Source organism: Diuraphis noxia, unplaced genomic scaffold (assembly GCF_037042655.1).
Source record: "Diuraphis noxia isolate RWA-SAM2 unplaced genomic scaffold, SU_Dnox_SAM2 contig0005, whole genome shotgun sequence".
NCBI classification, from domain to species: Eukaryota; Metazoa; Arthropoda; class Insecta; order Hemiptera; family Aphididae; genus Diuraphis; species Diuraphis noxia.
In genome coordinates this window covers 15,181,636-15,202,994 of record NW_028301715.1, presented here as the reverse complement: position 1 = coordinate 15,202,994, position 21,359 = coordinate 15,181,636, and the positions used below count along the sequence as shown (strand labels likewise).

The window sequence follows — 21,359 nt, the reverse complement described above, 5'->3', positions numbered from 1 at the left end:
AGATAGAGAATATTTTCGAGGGAATAGGTACATATATCGATTGGTCAAAACAATTTAAACATTTAAATTTATAAAATTTTTCGTTTATATTATAAACTTTATAATGAAAGTCGAATACAATGAAATATAATATCGACATATCGTTCCTTCAAAACTATTATTATTCTCTATCTTTTTTGTATAATGTATTTCTAACATTGCTTAAAAACATTGAAAAAATGATTTTGCGTAAATACGTTTTGGCATTTTGATTATGTCGAGTGTGGGCCCGAGAGAGAAAACAAATGATGCACTGACATCGTGTTAAGCCTGTGTAATTTTACGAAAAATGGTCCAGCCTGTCTATATAATAACGTAAACTAATGAAAAGATTGACTTGCAATTTACACGGGTTGATCAGTATCGCAGAACAATAGAAATTGTTTATAATTGTTTGTATTTTATGAAGTACTATTACAATTCATTTAACTTTACTTTGCGGCTACCTACTCATAGTATACAATATACTTAAATATATAATATTGTTATGGCTATAATATTATAAAAATACATAAATAATATTCATGTCAGCTGCGTATTGAATCTTTAGTTGTGGTCGTAAAATATTATTGGCCGCCGAGCTGTGTTAAATTATTATTATTTGCATTAAATTATTGCATTTCGTCAAATACTAACATACAATTATAAATTAATTCTATACAAATTAATTTAAGAAATTATTTATCCCCATTTTGATATCACAATTTTTCTAACTTGAGCTTTTTTTTTCTTAACGAGATTTTCACATATGTTGTCGATGGAGTGTTTTTGTTAAGATATATATAAATATGAACACCGAGTACAGGCGAAGCGTCAATCATCGAGAATAACCATGGTTCTATAAACGTTTAAACATTACACTATTTATTTTCCTCCTCGTCGTCGTCGTAAATCATACGCCAAATAAAGTTGAGATTTCAATGCACTTTTCATCGTTTTCTAAATATTTAGCTACGCGATGCTCGTTTTATAACATACGTCGTATATCATAATGTGTTTATTAGGAATTTAGAATAAGAAGTTTTCAATTGGCATTTTTTAAATCGAATCGGTTGTTCTGTAGCTCTTTAGTAGAGCTATATATAATCTATAACAATAATAATTACTTATAGTAGTTGCGCACGTCTTGCCCCAAGTACCCAACCAACATATACTATAATTTTATGAACTCTAGTGCACTGCATATTAATATATTATATTATTATACACATTAAAATATTTATTAATACGTTATACGTATACACCGAACTAATACAAAAGTACATTATTATACATTAACAATCATATTTCACCGACAGTTGCAGATTGTAATATTATATTTAATATGATTTAACACGATTGGTGAGTACAGAGTATATCCAACACTCGATTCACTGTAATCGGCGATCGTGCCGTATCTAACCAATGGTTGATAAATCTTTTACATTATGTTTTGATAGACCTGCACGTCTGCCTATTGTGCCTAAATGGGAATGGGCGAACACTCTATACGAGACATAATAATGTACAAATGGGAGGATTTCGAAAACATAATAATTCTGATACAAATTACGCATCTTTGTTTAGACTAATGTATACAAATTAATGGAACTCGTGTCAACAATAGTTAACACGTGGCCGTGAACGTGCAAAAATAAACGTGCGTTGTCGAAATGCATTGTCAATACAATAAACGTATTTTATTTTATACCTACCACTTGAAAATGAGCGTCGTCGTGTGGTTTTGTAACGATTAATGAACATATTATTATTATTATTATTATATTATCATAATATTGTGCCATATTTTAATACTCCTAATATTTCTATATATATATTATATTATGATATTATACCTATCCCTCTGTATACATTATTCGTAAGACAACTATTATTGATTTTTGTGAGATACTGGTTTACGGTGAGCATATTTTATTGTACAGTGTAGTGCACGGTACGTGAAAATGGAAAATTACGTTTGGTCGATGGGGGAGAAACGATTATTTTTATTACCAACTCAGTGCGCAAGTCCACTGTTGAATCCTTTTATAGCCGACGTTATTACCTATATACATATTTGCAGGTATTTCAGTATTTGCATGTGTTTTTTTTTTGATGTTCGGACGTTTGATTTCTATATAGGTCGTATATTTTTTTATCATATTATTTCTAAAAGTTACGATTTTAGTCTGTGTATACCTTCACATACACAAATATATAATTATATAGGTAATACTGTAGATGATGTATATAAAAATTTCGGTTATATGATAATAGTTATTAGGTATAAGTTATTTTTTCTTGTTATAAGACTATAAGGTTTTTTTTTTTAATTGCAGTAAATTATTATAGGTACGTATAAAAAATCGTTTTCTCTGCACACAACAACCCAGATGAAAAATAATCAAAGTAGAGCGATCATTAAGAAAGTTCTTGACAGATATTATAATAATGATTAATAAAGCATAATATAATACACATAACATAACGGAGATTGGTAGCCTGTTGAACAGGTGTGGTTTCAGTGGCGGTGGTTATATACTTACTTGAACGGCTAAATATTTATAAATAATTCTAATCAAAAATCAAGTATAGGTAGTATTCAGGTGAATGGGATGAAAGAAGTTATGTTGCGGAACAGCTAGCCCGAACAATATTATTATTGTTGGTCGGATGGACGAGTAATATAGTCACCGATGATTGATCTGCAGTAGGTATTGGCGGTGGGGCAATGGCACAACTTGTTTATCGTACGACCGTTTGAAATGTCAATGTTATCGTCATCATCATTATAATATTATTTACACGTCAACCTATTCATAAAATCCGGTCTCATCCAACAGCTCCCGTCCTACGCGCTGTTGTATTTATTTTTTTCGTCGTCATTATATTACATTATTATATTATATTTTAAAGTTGTCGGTTATTATATTTATTTAGTTTTTATTTCCAGGGTCGTTCATGTTCATTATTAGACGGAAACACGATTTTTCGTTGTTGGCCATTGTTTCGGAGCCATCATAGGTATTAGGTACCGCTTACTTATACTATATTATATAATGGTACTATACTTTATTATAGCCTATATAGGTACTTACATGTATATTTATTTATTTACTACTACCTACTGTACATAATATCATAAAGTGTAATATATTAATATCATAACTATAGTTGTTCTATATAGTCTATAAATTATATATTCATGCATAATAATTTACATTATTACCTTTGATGATAAACCTCTTACCTATATGTAGCTGGTGACTGGTTACATCTATATAGCTGGTGTATTTATTATCGTGCTAACTATATATAACCTATTAACCTATATTATAATATATATATAATTTATAATATTAAACTATACCTATAGGAGTATAGTGTATTCACTAGCCTCACACATGATTAATTTATTGTAATCCCATTTTTTATAAAGGGAGAGGAGAGGGGGGGTCGGCAATAGATTAGCTATATTTAGCCAATGAATATTGATGAACGGTCGTTAAATAATTAATAATTTGTATATTTGTATTGATAGGAGTGTATATAAGCATATAATTAATTAAACAATTAGCCCAGAACTTCAATGATTTATATAGAACCGTTTTAATATCCAACTTATACTCAATACTCGTATAGTATCGGACTACTCATAGTTCGAAAAGTAGTATTCAAAAAGTAATTGTATAGTAATAGTACGGCCATTATTGAATAACATTGTCTGAAAGGAATAGGTAAAGTATGAAAGTTCTTTTTGATTTTTTTTAATTATGTTATAAATATTTGTACGTATACCTATTTAATGAAATAATAATACTTTTAGTGTTTAATATTGCATATAGTGGATGAGGAGAATCGAGAAAAATGCAGGGGTAGGACAAATAGGTGTGGCCGACCCCAAATAGTTGGGAGGAAGGTGAAGACGAAGAATGATAATATCTTTTATATTTTATAAAAACAAAAATGAATAAAATACAAAATTAAAAAAGTTTTTGAAGATGCTTGATTACGAACCTTCCACCACGCTGTATATTTATTATGTTATAAATATTAGCCCCAATGAAATTTCAATGAATTTCCGCAATGTACGATGCATATTTATAAAATGTATCTACACACTAAATCGATATCATACCTATATCTATAGTATATAGGTATTTATGATAATTATTATATGTAAATACGCGTCATCTCATGAAATTCATATCGCGAACCAATTTATCGTTGTGTATAGTATTTACTATTTATTACATAAGTATATATCACCTATGTATAACTATTGTAGTAATTGTACGACGGACCTCGATATGTACGGACGGACGCACGCACAGTGGCTCTCGATCATTTAGCAACGCTAATAATAAAAATTCGACATAATACTAAATGAGGAGTATATATTATAATGTATAATGTCTATGTGTATATAGTATAGTTTATGTATACAGTAAATCGTAAACGACATATACTTTGTGATTACATCGCGTCGTTAATCGTTATATAGATGTAGAACAGCACAAACAATAATTGCTGCGCACTATGCACCGATGATACGATTTGAATATATAGCTGTTGCCAATATTCTTTTAGTGTGAATCAATCGACATTGTTATCATCATGAATATAATATTGATTTATGATTATAAATGACTTCGCATCAAACGATTCTCTTAATTTGTTTTAACTCAAAACTGAATAACAATAGATTCTTGAAAATATTTATTTCATCATTTCTTAAACATAATATTATATACATTTCCAAAATATGTTTAAGCTATTTATAGACATTTACAATTGTTATAGTTTCTTTTTTCTATAAATTTATCTGTGTGTCAATAAGCTTAAAAACTTGATTCAAGGTCCTTCATAATAGTTGTTAAAATCGGTTAAAATATATTAGATATACATAAAAACGATTTTTAGCTATGACCATTTTAAGTTGAAATTTTGGCATAAAGTGTATAAAATATAGTAATATTTAGGTACTTTAAAAGTTTTAAGTACCTACTCATGAATAATATTTTTAAATTACAGCAAATTAGTAAATTTAATAAATATCTATTTAGAATATACTTTTCTTGGTAGAAAATTGCTAATACCTAGGTATAGAAAAAATATTCTGTCTGACAAAAAATCAAAATTGTCTTTGAAGTGTCTGAGTGAACTGATTACAACTAATTACCTATCATCATTTAAAAATTACATTATAAAAACCAGAAATTTTGATTCTGAAGATGGTTTATGAAAAAATAATTTTGAGCCATGGAGACGGACAATACACAATGCACATGTGATATCTATGTTTGTACATTTCTGTAAATAAAACCTTGGAGGCTTGGAGGGACATTGTATCACATTCTGAAACGACTGAAACCCTATAATATAGGTACTAAATAATTTGGAATTTATATGCAGTTTTAAATTAAAAACAATTATTGAATTTTAGATATTAGTGCTGTTAAACAAAAAAAATATAGGCACGATATAGTATTTAACACAATATGAAGATTTTTTTAACCTGTTAATTATGAATCATTCGTCACGACACATAAGTGTGATGCCATCGTGATTATTAGTAGGTTAGTAATAAATTTTTATTTTTATTTATAAAAACCTACATGTATAGGTTTTAAAGTAGGCAACTATGAACTAGGTAACTATTCGTTGTTACTCGTTCATCGTTGATTTATTATATAATCTTTTAATTATTGCACCTATGCCTATAGATGAGAAATTGTTGGATAGGTACAGCTATAGTCTTTGAAAATACTGAACATTTTCAATAAAAGTCATATACCAATTGATTAGTTGAGACTCAGTGTCTCATAGAATATAGGTATGTTTCTTATTTTTATCTTGAAATTCAACCACTATAAGACACATACAATTTGACAAAAAAATACGAAAATTCAATTTTAGTTTTGTTTATTTGTTGGTTTCTATTAATTTACCAGGAAACAAAGTAGTTATATTTTTGTTTGATTTGGTCGTTACTATCAAAAAATTTCCTAAATTATTGCTCTTATCCAAATATAAAATTGTCGAGTGGATTTTTTTAAATTCATTGATCACAATTCACTATTATAGAGGAACGAAGCTGGTTACAAGCATCAGTATAGTTTATAAATACACCTTGAAACATAGTTCATATATATCAAACTGACCATTGACCATTGTAGACAAACTCCATTCAACGGCATATTGAACGATAAAAAATAATGGAATACTTTATGGAATTCATGGCGCCATCTATCACATGTATTTACAGTTACTTTTTTAAAACAATTGTCTATACGGTCTACAGAATCACTTATTTGACACATTGATACCGTATTAAAAAGTGTGTTGTTAACTTTTGTGTTTTGTTATTAATTTTCTCATTTAAAGGTACACTTAAACCGATTTTCTGATGTAGTTGTTATATTTTTTGTCTTTGGATGTTATTTGAATCATTTTAACTTTAAGTGTATTGAGGTTGGGTACCTGTAGTACTTAGTTTATATTTATTATTTCCATACCTTAATAATTTCATAAAATGTTTTTGTGAGTTGTATTAAGATGTAAGAACTATAAAATTTTGTTGTAGATAGCCATATAAGTAAACAATTTTATAATGGAAATTTATGGAATAATTAAAAAACAACATTTGAAAAAATATTTCATTAATTTTCATAACATCAGTTATATATTGTATAATTTAACATTTAAAACGACCGCAATCATGGTTCGATTTAGTAGTAACATTATCATATTCATATTCATGGTTTTTCTTATGGTTTGTATTAGGTACATTTGATTTTGTTAGTGGATGTAACTATGATTAATTCTATAGGTATTATATAATAATTTTTTTTAAATACGATGTTTATTTACTCTGTTAATTTGTCTTAATAAATTACGTTTCTCAGACAACATAACATTTCCTCCACCATGGACGAAGTGTTGGGACTAAATATCGAAAACATCTAAAAAATGTCGGCTTTCCTATAAGAGAAGAGGACTTATATAGTTATATGACAATATTTCAGAAAAAAAAACCACAGTTGTAAGTATGATAACACATTAACACTATTCACACTTGATAAATGTATCTTATAGTATACTATGGCTGTTAATAACATGATGGATACTGGATACATATTTATAATGTATAGGTATACTGAGTCAAATAACTTAATAACTATAGTAACCTTTGTTGTTTATGTCATTCAAAGTTCAATAAAAAAAAATTGCGTTCATGTGAGATGTGAGAATAATAAACTTTGTGCGTCATCTAGGAAGAGTATTATTTGAGCAATATGAATGTTCATACACACATTAAGCGTTTAGAGTATTAAACTATTAATAGCACGTTCACAGTATTTCTCTATATTAGTATATTAAACAAACATTATTCAAAAAGGATTTTTATTTTTATGTTATGTCTTACAGATTTTATATTTTCTAATAAATGTTAAAATAAAAAGGTTTTATTATGAAAAAATATGAAGCATCCCTACATTCTGATACAGCTAATTTTTTAGAAAATTATCCACTGGATAATTATTACAGTTCAAATTGGAGAGAGGAGGTTTTCATTTGAATAACACGGAAGTTTGTATCTCCACAGGTCGTTAGGGCATGCTTTAAGAAGCGCAAAGGATCTCGAGAATTTTAAAATATGGTTTATAAGTGTATGTTATTATTTAAAAAATCCAAAAATCAGTTTTTAAATAATTACATTATTATGGTTAATACCTTGTATTATAAAAAGTATCAACTGCATAGGCGCAAATAAAAGGGACTGGGGGCTAAGTTGCCTTAAATTTGTATAACCCACTCTCAAAAAAAAAAAAAAAAAACACATACATATTATACCACATTATAAGTATCAATAAATTGTCCGATATAAACTCGAGCTTTAGTCCCCATAAATCTCAAACACTACTTGTGCCAATCAGGCAATGATAAACTGAATTAATTTTAAAGAGGTACTCAATCGTACTACAACGATAATAAGAGTTTCAGGCTAAGTAAAATAAGAAGATTGAGGCAATTAAACAAACGATTAATTTTTATTCGTTAAAAAAGTAAACTTGATCAAAATTAGAATTCAATTTACCTACGTATGAGGTAGGGTAATTATAAATTAATTCATTTTCTAGTGTTTTTTTGTCGATATATCTATGCTTATTTTTACGACATTCATTTACAAACCAATCATAAAAATAGCGTGCCGAATATATTGCTGACCAACTATGAGGGTCATTTCTTCTCCACTCATAAGCATTTTTTTCTGGATGAAATTGTAATCCAACAAATGGATAGTTTTTAGCTTCAACTGTGGATATGAATGTTAAATTATGTTCATCTTGATTTATTGTTATAGGATTCCAAAAGCGATCTAACTTCATTGACGTAAAGTTCGTGTTTGTTATACAATTACTGTAAAAACAATACAAATTAGTGTGAAAAATCGTAAAAAGTTTCTCAAAAAAAAAAAAAAATGATTGAGAAATGAATTAATAAAATCATTAAAACATTGAATGTATAATATATTAATATTATAAGACTTAACATCTAATAGAAAATGTTCAAGTTGTTAGAAATCTTTTTTTAAAGTTTGTGTTGTTTTTTCTCTGTAGAAGTTATAAAAAGTAATTTAGGGACAATATAATTATTGTAATAGGTACCTAGTTCATACATAAATTTTATGAAATTTCAAAACCAATCAGAAATCATATTAGTTGATACAAATATACATAGTAACGTTCAAAATTATGTAATATTCATATATGTAATGACGCATTATCTTATCAGATATAAAAATGCTCCGATTTTCAACTTTCATTATCTTTTCTGGTTGGAAAGTGAATCTAATCGGTACTATGGTGCGTGAGGGGTTCAAAAGTAAAATCGTTGATTATAAATAGATTATTTATAATCAATGGTAAAATACATTCATCGCTCCGGACGATTTTTTTTTTATATTAGTGTTTTAAGTTCAAATGTTGACAAAATTCATCAAATTTACAAATTAGTTTGTAGTTAAAAAATAATCACAAAAAATTCAATTTTTTTTCAGCTATAAGGAATGAAAAAAGGACCTCGTTGTTGTTTATACTGTAATCAAATAAATCTAAAATATATGTAAGCACAGTTTTTTTTTACCGATATTTTAAATTTTAATAAATCAAAATTAACGATTTTAGACTAGTTATTTTGCTATTATTTAAAAACTAATTTAAGCTAGTCTAGAAATTGCTAATGCAAAATAATAAAATGAATCACTTTAATCAATCATATCATCAAATATATACTATTAGTAATATTATAGACTGAAAGACTGTCTTCGGCTCATCTCTAAATTGTTTTTCGTATGCATCATAATTTTATACAATTAAATTCAAATTTAACAGATAAATTATATTCTCTAGATTTTTGATGTACATCAGAGTTTAATCCATTTATCCGCTTTGTTTTTTATTAATTTCCAATAATTATCTTTATATTATAATATTATATTATTTAACAAAAATTCATAGTAATCCTGGAATAATAGTCTCTGGTTGGCGACCCTATCGTCTGAGTAGTTTTCATAACACAACACGACTGTCCACTGAATATAGTTATCGAAAGTTTGAGATGTTAGTATGTTATAGTTATTATCTTTAATTTATAGTTAGGTATCTAACTGCCATATCTGTGTTCTATAGCATTATTAGTACATTCATTTATTTTATTATAATTTATAATATTATACTGTTAAAATTGAATATACCTTACAAGGAATAGGTACCCGATCAAATACTACATTAATGGTAAATTAGTCATGTCCTACAGGCTAGGTACAGGTTATTTATTTTATAAATATTGAATAGTTAAACATACTTATGATGATTTGCTGTTACTGGTTCTGTAAGTAATATGTTTCGAACATCCTTTGGCATTGTTTTGAATAACACACTTTTTTCCTCCATTGTTGGTATTAGATTTAGAGGTAAATTTGCGTTGTTAGAATTACAGCGTGTCAGAGGGTTTATTCCATCAATGGATGCGATTAGAAGCAGTTCATATCCTAGACAAATTCCAAGTATTGGAAAATGATCTCCGTAATCGTTAATCTATAAACAAAATTGTTAAACCTGAAGTTTGTGTGAGAAAATTTAAAACCCGTGTAATGGAACAATTCTTATTATTTTTTGAAGTCGGGTGTAAAAAACATTTAATTTTTTTTCTATAACATATTTTCATTTCTTTGTTTAAAATAGTTTTTTTCAGCTTTCTACAAAAAAGTCAGGACTATAACTTGGACCATTTTGGGGGAATTATATACTTGATGATCTCAAACTTCATAAATTTATTATGTTGTGTTCACCTGTAATATAAAACGCGCGATCTAAAGTTTAAAATATCAGCTCCCTCTCCCACCATACATTCATGACGTAGTTATACTACTACTAAATATTAGCCTTTCTTAGACCCCCAGGTCGATACAATTTTTTTCAATACTAGACACTATATCTCGTCAACGCATTAACGAAAAATAAAAATTTAAACACGAAAATTCATAAAACAAATAGCTTTATTAGTTAATGAAATTTTAAGTACCTACCTATATAGGTTGTCATTTGAAAATCAAAAGTTGATAGTGGTTTACCTAATAAATATAGGGGTGAAAATTATATAATTCTAGAACAACATGGATCTAAAATTTTGAAAAAAAAAATTGAAAAAGTCAATAGTTTTTGAAATAATGAGTGTTGTTGGATAAAAGAACCACCATGCATATTCATTGTTATCTGAAGGGTGCAATGGGCATAGATTAATTTTGGCGTTTATAGATGCTGTCGTTAAGTAATTTTATTATGACTAACTACTCCTCTCTATACACAATAAAAATGATGTCCTGCAGACTAATCAACTAATAATTGTCAAGGCACGGTATAGTTACTAGTTAGAGACTTGCAGTATAATTTATAATGAAACTATAAAACAAGAAAGATATCAAGTTATATAGTTTTCTTACTATGATAACATACAATAGTTAGTTAAAATAGTCGATTTTATTATTTACATAGGTATACGGGTTATTTATTGTGTAACCGCTACACAACGTTTTTAGAGATTACCCAAATGTTTGGCCTTTAAAAAAAAATAGCTTTTAAAATTAATTGAATTATTAGATTATATATTAATTACACGTTTGGCAATGTGAAAAATTTCATTCGTTGATTGACTGATTCCGAAACTAATATTAAACGCACATCCTCCTCCAGGGACCAAAATTCCATTCACTTTGTTCACTACACCCCTAAAACATTTTAAAATATAAATAATTGTTTTTTTAGAAAATGTAATTGTTTTGTTGTTACATACATATAATATTCAGTAGTCCTGTTTGTGAAAACTGGTATAACTCGTCCTCCAGAAGCTTCAATTGATTTGACATAAGATGCAGCTATATATGAGTTATTTGATGGTGCTAAGTTTCTTAAACTATAGGACCAATGAACTTCTTGTGTTAGTATTCCAATCACTGGTTTTTCATTACAATAGTTTCGTTTTACCATAAAACTTAAAATTAAAGTTAGAAAAACTGGTAAATACATTCTACCTCGACTAAATTGAAATATTTTAATGATCGACAGGAATCACAGACACTTACCAAAGTAGATTGAATATTATTCTGTGAACATTATTAATACCTTATTAGTATAAACAAATTTAAGTGATTAAAATGTATATAACATTACATTAACTGGTTGATTGGTTAAATAAATCAACCTAATCTATTGACTATTAACATATAAATATTTTAATCTCTGCAGAATGCTGTGTTCGGACGAAGGTTTGTTATCATCTTTTTATGTACCCACTCATTTCCACTTCACATGTATAATCGGTGTGTTTAGAATTTAGGTAAGTGTACTAGCGTAGGTCATCACTCATCTTTAATAGTTGTTGGAAGGTTTCAAGAGTGTATTTTTTAATTGTATTAGTTGTTACGAAATTATAATTAAAATAAACGTATAGGGTATAGCTAATAAAATACAAAATAATTTAACACAATTAATGGCATACTAATATTGAGATGGTTATAAAGTATAAGTGAAATTGGTAAAAATAAAAAAGTACCTTAACTAGTTTTGCTGTTGTGTAGAATAACGTGAATGAAAAGGTATTAATATATTATGTAGAATCGTAAATTATCAAATTAAATGAATACCTATCGTATTCCAATGATATAGATAATATTAAGTTATAATAATAATAATTAAAATAAAAAAGATAGGAATAAAAAATAGAGATAACTATGGAAGTGTAATGATTGAGAGTACATTACAATGACTATTACTCATCGTCATATTAAAATAAAATATATAGAATTCTATTATGTGTTTATTTGATATTGCCACAGTCCACAGAATAACTGTTATTCTGTGCAATTATTATTCTATTAGTCTATAACTCATTTACCCCTCAATGGCTCAATCACAACTAATAACTGATAAGGTAAATATGTAATACACTATACATACAGCTATAGTATAATATACTCGACAACACAGCAGAGTGATAAAATGCTTACTTTGACTTCTCAAATTTACTGGTTTTCCTAATGCACAATAGTTTGAAGTGATTTTTACAACAAATTTTATATTTATATAAATATTAGTATATTACCATGCACTTAATTATTTTAAATTATAATTTTAGTTCAAACATAATATATATATATATATAGTTATTTACTTATAAAATATAGCTCAATACTGATTTTTCGTATGATGGTAGAAGGTAGAATGGATTCGAGGCAATTTTACCTAATTAGTAATTACAATATCATTATGTGCGTATTACATCATGACGGCCAGCACTTCTTTACAGAATCATAATAAAAATAAGTCCAAAAAAGTACGGTCCATAATTTATAATGATGGTTGTCTAATAAATAATAGTTTTTAAAGCTTAAAATTAGTTTAAATATTTTGAAAATTACACTGTCTATAAAAACATTAAAAACTAATAATTTATTTGGTTAGGTATTAGGTACAAAATTTCTTGATACATATTACATAAATAATTACTTATGAGGAAGCTTAATGTAAGTATTACATTTTCAAGGTTTTCGACGTAAAACAATTTATTTTATCGAAAATAAGCTGAACAACTAATAAACCACCAGATAATTAAATTGATACGGCAAATTATACCTGACCCGTTTTAAAAACGTTATTCCGACATACTGACAAATGTGTAAGTATAATAATAGTAATAATTTACGTGACCGATTTAAATCCCTCCGAACAATATATTTGAATTACATTAATATCTAATTCCAAAATTTAAACGGTAATAAAAAACTATCTGTAACGCCCAATCTGTTTAGTACAGTACAATGAATGTAAGTGGTAGTCAGTTTATAACGCCTAACATCTTATAAGGAACCTTATTTTATTAAATGTTCAAGTTTTTACCAAGTAAACAGTTTTTATTTAAATTCAATGAAAAAATCGAAAACCGTTTTAAATGTCAGATGTTTATAAATAAGTAGTAGCTTAATAATTATAATAATATTAATAATAATAATAATAATTTTATTATACAAATATGAGTATTTAAAATTCTTAAATAGTTATTATAATATCTTAAAATATTTATAACTCGCCTTAAAATTAAAATATAATTAAGAGCATATGAGGTTGTCTAGATAATAATCTTACCTTTAAACTTTATAAGAATTAAGAGGTCAATTCAACTACATTTTAAATTAACAGAACCCTATACGTTTCTGCTGATTGTGAAAATTGCTATATTATTATGCACTTGTAAGGCGGAGCACGGAGACAATACACGCAGGTATTACGTCCCCTTAAAAATTTTAAATACGAGAATACGAAAAAATAGAAGATATCATGGTATAGCTTTGTCATCACTCATCGGTGAACGTGGTAGATTTTTAAAGCTTCTAAGACTTTATAAATATTTATAATTACTTATATAATTATATACCTTTAAACGAATAAATCTGTGACACAGCCAATTTAATATATTCTGTTCGGGTAAATGAATAATTTCATTTACCAACGTCCATTTCAGAGCGGTGAAGATGATGCGTTTAGCGTTCGTAACCGCACAAACAGAAATTTCACTAGAAGAGTCAATGTTTGGTAAGTTTTTTTATATACTTTAGTTGCAAATACCTATATTAAAAATATATTAATATAAATATGTCCAAACGGACAAGTGTCTTAAATACCGAAGCACGCAAATGAATAAAATACACGAAGCAACTATATATATATAAGATCGGCGATTGTCGAGTTATTTTTTATTCATTATACGTACGCCGCGGACCGCTCATAGAATATTAATAATACTTTTTGTAAATAGTATTAAAAACAGTTCACCATACACCCTTGTGCCGCGTAAAATTCAACAATTAATACTTCTATTTCACGCGTACATTTTATTCTAAACAAAAAGTTTTCAAATTCCTTCCCAAAACTAAATAAATAAATAAATATGCTTAAAATAAGTATAAATAAATCGTATACTCATGAAATATTGTAGATTTTACTATTTATGAACTAGTGGACTAGTTTGTATGGTTCAGTTTGGCATGCAACAACCATTTATTGTTTTAGTGTTATTTACATAATATAACTTATTATCCGCGACTGACGTATAGAAAATATAGTTAGTCTTTCAATAAAAAAATTGGTGGAACATACCTACACATTTATAGTGATTACTGATTTACATAGTAATTTTTGCATTGATAAATAATTAATGATTATCATTGAACAATAAATATTCATATTTTAAATTCAATATTTATACAATTTTCCTTCTATATTATAATATGTCTTAAAAAAATATCCCAAAAAAGAAAATCATAAGATGCAGCGAAAGAACTGTTTTAAATAAAAACTAGAAATTGCTTGATGTAAGTATTGCAACTGACAAAAGAAAAATATTATATTATAAGCCGGTTTATTAAATTACATTTACAAGGTTTTTTACTGGAAACATATTATTAGTTATTACTATTAATATTTATTGGAAATAAACTAATACAATTTAAAATTTAGAATATTCATGAATAGCTTAAAATAAAATGATATATAATTTACCTACCAAAACAATTAATTTATTAAATTATTATTATTATTTTTTTTTATTGATCTTGAAATTTTTAATAATTTCTGCTTAGACATCTGTGGCCATTAGCAGTTTCATTTAATATAATACTAAAAAATAAAAATACATAAATACATATATATATGTATATAAATGAATAATTATAGTTGTTAGTTTTGAATTCTAATAATAAATGGAGAATTTTTTTTGCTTTGAAAAAATGTACGGTGCTTATTTCGTTGTTTGGATTTCGACTAAGACTTGTTCCGATGTCATGACTTATGTTAAGTTCTTCTCTTAGTTTTTCATATATTTTGCATTCTACGAAGATTGTTTGATTGTGATTGTTGTGCCACATGCTTGACATATTGGTGGCTTTTGCCATGATTAATTTATCATAATAAATATTAATTATTAATTACGTATTCGGAAAAAATGTTAGACTTGAAATTTTATAAACTAACTGGCACCTGACATGGTCGGTACGGAAATTTAATGTATATCACATCCAATAATCAGTAATCGCGTTTATTATAATCAACATTTTTATTTCATATAGCTTATAAAAAATATATTTAAGTAAAAATATGCATGCGCCTCTAAAATTTAAACACCATCTTAATCGATAATCAAATAAAAAAATTAAAATAAAAGCTAGGTACTTTATTAGTATATTATTAGACATAATTTTAATTTAAAGTTATACATTATGTCGGTAAAGTTATCACATTTCATTATTTAAATGAACTAATTGTATACACGGACATCGTTGATACAAAGGTTGTATAATAGTATAATATTATATCTGTGGATTTATCTAATTGATTTAATATAAAATAATCTACGGCGATTGCCAAATTCGTTGCGGAAGACGCAGTCGATTAAAGATTCTAACATTTTAATTAGATAGAAAAGCAGACATGAACGAAAAAAAATATTTTCCTCAATGATATTTAAATATTTTCAACAATCATCAGGTACGATGACCTGTAGGTAGGTACTACAGAGACTGGGAGTGTGAGAGTGGTGGGAGAGAGGTGGTAGAGAGAGAGAGAGAGAGAGAGAGAGAGTGAGAGATAAATAGGCTAAAGTTAGGTTTGGGTTAGGTTAGGTATATAGGTACTATGGCGACTGGGAAAGAGAGAGTGAAAGAAGGATAGGAACAGAGATAGAGAGGATGAGAGGGAGATAGTGAGAGAAAAAGGGGTGATAGGGGTCGAGAGTGAGTTAGTGGTAGGGAGTGGATTAGGTTAGGTGGGGAAAGGGGAATAGGTAGAATAGTTATGTCAACAATTCCGAATACGTAAGAAAGGATCTTGAAATGCAAAGGTCGCTGGACCCTTTGGGTGAAACTACCAGGTTAGTTAAGGTTTACAACCTTCGGACTTATGGGATAGAATAAAAAGAGAAGGTTGGTTTCAGAAGATGTCATTGCAAATTTATCTCTCCGACTCAAGCGCAATAAACCAAATTTTTTGTTCACAATAATTTCAATAATCTTAATAATTTCTAAAATTAGAGAGAACTACTCTAATTTTAGAAATTATTATGATAATAGTGAACGTAATATTTGCTATGTTCTGCGTGGGTCAGAGAGAAAAAAAGAAACGCACTGACACCCCTTAAGTGTTATCAATTTGAAAATGCTCTTGATTGTTGATTGTTTACATTATTACAGTCTTGTGAAAAGTATGATTTTGGCAATTTCATATTTTGTTAAAATATCACATCAATCAAATGAATATTTTATTTAAATATTTAAAATAACAAATTTTATTTATATTTACAGATTTATAATCTCATTAAACATATTATTTTAATTTTATTTGTCTAAAAAACAAAAACAATTTTAAAACTTTAAAATAAATAACATAATAATATTATATTATGTTATAATCATAACTTTTTTTGAAAAAATTTTAATATGTGCTTTAAATTCTTTAAAATGAAAATCACATTAAAAAAATGTACATACAATTTTAATTATGAAAAGTATTGTAATACTAATAAAAAAAAGAACTAGAGTTGTCGTTTGATAAGTAAAAAAAAAAAAATATATATTTTATATTATAAATTCTCAATCTCAAAATATTCATTTTAGGTACTTATTCGAATACTTTTTTTACATGACTGGACTATAATTGTGATTAAAACAATAAACTTGAAAGTAGGCATGATTGGAAGTAAAAGTAATAATTAATAACTGTAGAGCGAGGACTTTCATGTTTTAAAAATTCATCAAATATATGAAGTTAAATATGCCTTAAAAATAATTACATTCTTTTATTACAATGCAAATTCTTTAATTTAATTTTTTATGTATTTATCATTATATGATAATATATATATACCGTGTGTCCCAAGGTACACTTTATCACTCATTACCCTATAAATATCTTTCAATTCTGTTTGCAGGACATTAAACAAGACTGAACAGGATACATTTTTTGTGACATACTCGTATATTATATTATATATGTATTTCAAAATAAAAAATAAAGAGCCAGTACAAATTTCATTCTTCATTCGTATCTAATATATTTTATATAATATTATACCTTAATTCATAAAAATATTTATTTAAGTGCTTGATTTTCAATAAACTATTAAAATATGCATTAAAAACATTTAGAATTTGATCACACACGTTTTGAAATACGCTGTGTACTACTACTAACCTAGCGCAATCAGTATACAATAAAGCTTACAAAAAAGAAAAATACACAAAATGCATAAAAAGTCCTTGCACTAGTATATACATAAAATGTTGTAAAATTAAAAATTCGTAATAGTAATTTATTCGGATAAAAGAAAAACAACATTTGAAGGTGATTAAGAATTATAAGAATTTCGTTACAAAATTGAAAGCTACTTCTAATAATAATTTTTTTAAATTAATCCAAATCTCTAATACTGGAAAGAAATAAGAACTGGTGATAGGTAACTTTTCTGAGAAATACAATCGTTTTTAAATTATTATTTTATTCGAGTGTTGGAATTTATACTAATTTTATTCGTTTACTTTTTTGACTAGTCTAATTGATTTTTAAAATGTTTAACTATTCAATATTTTAAGTGGCCTACGTGTTGTTGTTATTATTATCTAAATAAACAAAAAAAAAACATTCTTGAACTTGATGAAAAATAGACGTACAAGTACCTACTAATTATCTCATATAATAAATAAGGTTATAGTTTTTATATGTTTAAATTGTAAATTTGGGACCTGCAAGTGTGGTACGGTGGTTGGCCGAAGTCACTTACTGGTTCTGAGGTCAACGCGTCGACCGGCGTCACTAGCTCCTGGATGGGTGACCACCTGGGTTCTTAGTGACGAATCCTCGTCCTATTTACATGTGTTTTAAACCAAACAATAAAATCAGGTTATGCAGTTGAACCATTGAAAAAAAATTGCCTCTGGCCTGGTATATTATATGCACACACTAGTCGTATACTAATGTAATAATACCAAAAAATAACATTTATATTTAGAATACACAAAAGTGTATTTTGGGGCCTGGTGTGGCGCGGTTGTTTGCCGTGGTCAAACATCGCCTGGCGTCACTAGCTCCTGGATGGGTGATCACCTGGGTTCTTAGTGACGAATCCTTGCCCCACATGTTCCACGTGTTTCTAAACAAACACAAGTAATATGGGCCATAGTTGCCAATAGATTTGTTAAAAAAAAAAAATGTGTAGGTATTATGTAATAATAAAAATAATACGAACCAAATTGTACATTGCTTAAGTCTAGAAAAGATATCAGAATTCATATAGTATAACTTTTCAATAATAATAATTAACAATAAGTATGTAATTTATGATATTTTAGATGATTAAATTTTCTTCTGGACACTTGATCTTTATCACATAAAAAAATACAGACACTGCGATGTAAATGTTACGTATCACACAGCAAAATGTTATGTTGAAATAATAAATAATAATATTTTATTGTAGAAAAAATTATGCAAAAGTCTTTTAGTTAATTTCAATTAAAAAATATTCAAAATCGTAATAATTCAACTTCAAGTGTCGAGGATCGTTTTTGTTTTAGGTACCATATTATAAAAAAAAATTATCATGACGCCACATGACGTTTTTGGGGCCAGAAAAGTATAAAAACTATAATTTTAGTGTGTTGGAAGGGGACATAATTTAGGTAATAACTCATTTATGTTATATTAATTATGTTACAAAAGTTGTTTTTCTTTAATGGGGATGTTTCACTTGTCCAAGTATTTAGTTATTCTTACAAGTGCAAGACATAAAAAAAGAATATGTTCAGCGTTACCTGCAATAGGATCATCAGTTTTTAATAATAATAAGTAAATTCTTTTCAACAAGACTTTTGTAAGTCGGAGACAATACGAACATATACATTTTTAAAACTCATTAGTTATTACTTCTACAATTTACGCCCAATCATACTTCCATGTTTAGATCATATATTTTTATTAAAAACTTGATAGTATATGTACCTACTATGGATTTGCCTATTATATACACTCATCACGACTAGACACTCGTCTTATAAATATGTGCTTAAAATTAATAATTATACACACAAAAAGTTGAGCATTGCTCTATCCATACTATACGTATTATCTAAAAGGAAGTGGTACCGAAATCCTAAAAATCTAGTAGGGGGAAAATATTTCAATAGGCCCTATATCTTAATAATAAAAGGTATTTTTAAGAGGTTAACAATCAATAGAACAACTTGATAAGTAAACACTTATATCGGGAACCAACTAAGGATCTTTTTATTCAAAGTGTCCTAGTTAACCATCTGTTTGTCACGCGTTACCCAAATCCTATTGATTTTTCTACGGACATTCAGATTGATACTTATTAAACCCAGTGTCGTAGTCAGCCTTCCCGAGGGGAATTGGGTGTATAGTACTGTATACACTTTTTCCTTCCCCAAATCCTAACCCTGGCTACGGCACTGCCTTCCCCGCGGACATTCAGATGGTTAATTAAGTCATAAGGAGGTTTGTTTAGGTTAGGTACCTAGAGGCAATTGTAAGTTGAGCTCAGTTGATGATAGATGACTATCATCATCACTGGTCGAGACCTTTGCATTGATCTTTTCCTACTAACTATTAAGATAGGTATTCGATATTGTAAACATAACAATGAAAGAAAATATTTAAAAATTAACGAGGAAAATATTAATTCTATACTTAATATATTAGTAAATAATATATACTTTTTTTTGATTTTATAAGTAATATTTAATTAATTATGATATTATTTGTACCATAATATGATTAATATTGTCGTAATTTTTAACACGATTTTAAAACAATATTAGTGTTAAACCAGTATTTCGTAAAAACTAACTAATGTCAAACACAGTAAATAATGCGTCCTCTGATCATAATTTGTACCATAACTTTAATATCTAGAATACTATATAATAGGTAAAATCATTGCAGTCCATAACTACGAGCCTTATTTCCTCATTTTTAAAATTGTTTGAAATTTAAATGAGTTTTATAACGTTCACTCACGTTACCCTCATAATTTATATTTTCATTAAATAAACTGAAGTAGGTATGATAAACAAAATTATTAACAATACATAGATCATCAATGAATTTCAATTAATAATCATCACATTCTAACAGAGAACTGTCTAAAACTTTATTCCTCAACGAACTAATAACTGTAAATAATTTGTTGGGATTAGTAGATTGAAGATTATGGACTGCAATGTAAGGTTATGATTTAAAATCTTTTTCAATTTCTAATCTTCTTAATTTAACAATTGCTAATTTTTGTGTGCACAAGATTGAAAGATTAATAATGATAGGTCTCATTTTGTTAATCTTAGTAACTAGTTAATTGAATTCATATTTCTTAACATTCCATACTGCAGACTTCATTGTGTATTCTTAAATAACAAATTTTTGCCAATCTTTTATTTCTTTTTTTTTGATTCTTATAAATCATTTGCCTGCGGGCGCCAATCCCCCCTTCCCATTTTTTTTATATTATTTTACTCTAGTTGATACATTTTTCAAAAAAATTTTTTTTTTTTTGCTTCTTATAAATCATTTGCCTGTGGGCTCCAATTCCCCCTTCCATTTTTTTTTCGTAATATTACTCAATTCGTTTCTTGTGTACACAATTTTTAAACTTTATAAACCATTATACCCATAAATTATAAAAATATCACAGTTTTATTGTGCTTAATAGTTTATTTA

General features: G+C 27.3%; 1 protein-coding gene and 1 long non-coding RNA gene across 5 annotated transcripts; one reads left to right on the top strand and one right to left on the bottom strand.

Annotated features, from left to right (window-relative positions):
- Window positions 1-3,609: 3,609 nt before the first annotated feature.
- Window positions 3,610-4,012, top strand: LOC149054952 (uncharacterized). Its single transcript, XR_016192105.1, has 2 exons — window positions 3,610-3,755; window positions 3,845-4,012. It is a non-coding gene; the product is annotated as an uncharacterized LOC149054952 (long non-coding RNA).
- Window positions 4,013-8,053: 4,041 nt separating this feature from the next.
- Window positions 8,054-12,055, bottom strand: LOC107162989 (gamma-glutamyl hydrolase A-like). Of its 4 annotated transcripts, XM_089229468.1 has the most exons (6): window positions 11,754-12,055; window positions 11,666-11,686; window positions 11,377-11,574; window positions 11,200-11,311; window positions 9,889-10,121; window positions 8,054-8,442 (listed from the first exon to the last, which is right to left on the bottom strand). In XM_089229468.1, exons 3-6 carry the CDS (start codon window positions 11,568-11,570, stop codon window positions 8,073-8,075), a joined length of 909 nt encoding a protein of 302 aa, XP_089085594.1. In that variant the 5' UTR covers window positions 11,571-11,574; window positions 11,666-11,686; window positions 11,754-12,055; the 3' UTR covers window positions 8,054-8,072. The 4 variants fall into 4 exon arrangements, with proteins under 4 accessions (XP_089085594.1, XP_089085593.1, XP_089085591.1 ...); XM_089229467.1 differs by having other exon boundaries at window positions 11,666-12,055; XM_089229465.1 differs by having other exon boundaries at window positions 11,377-11,686.
- Between the last annotated feature and the right edge of the window lie 9,304 nt (window positions 12,056-21,359).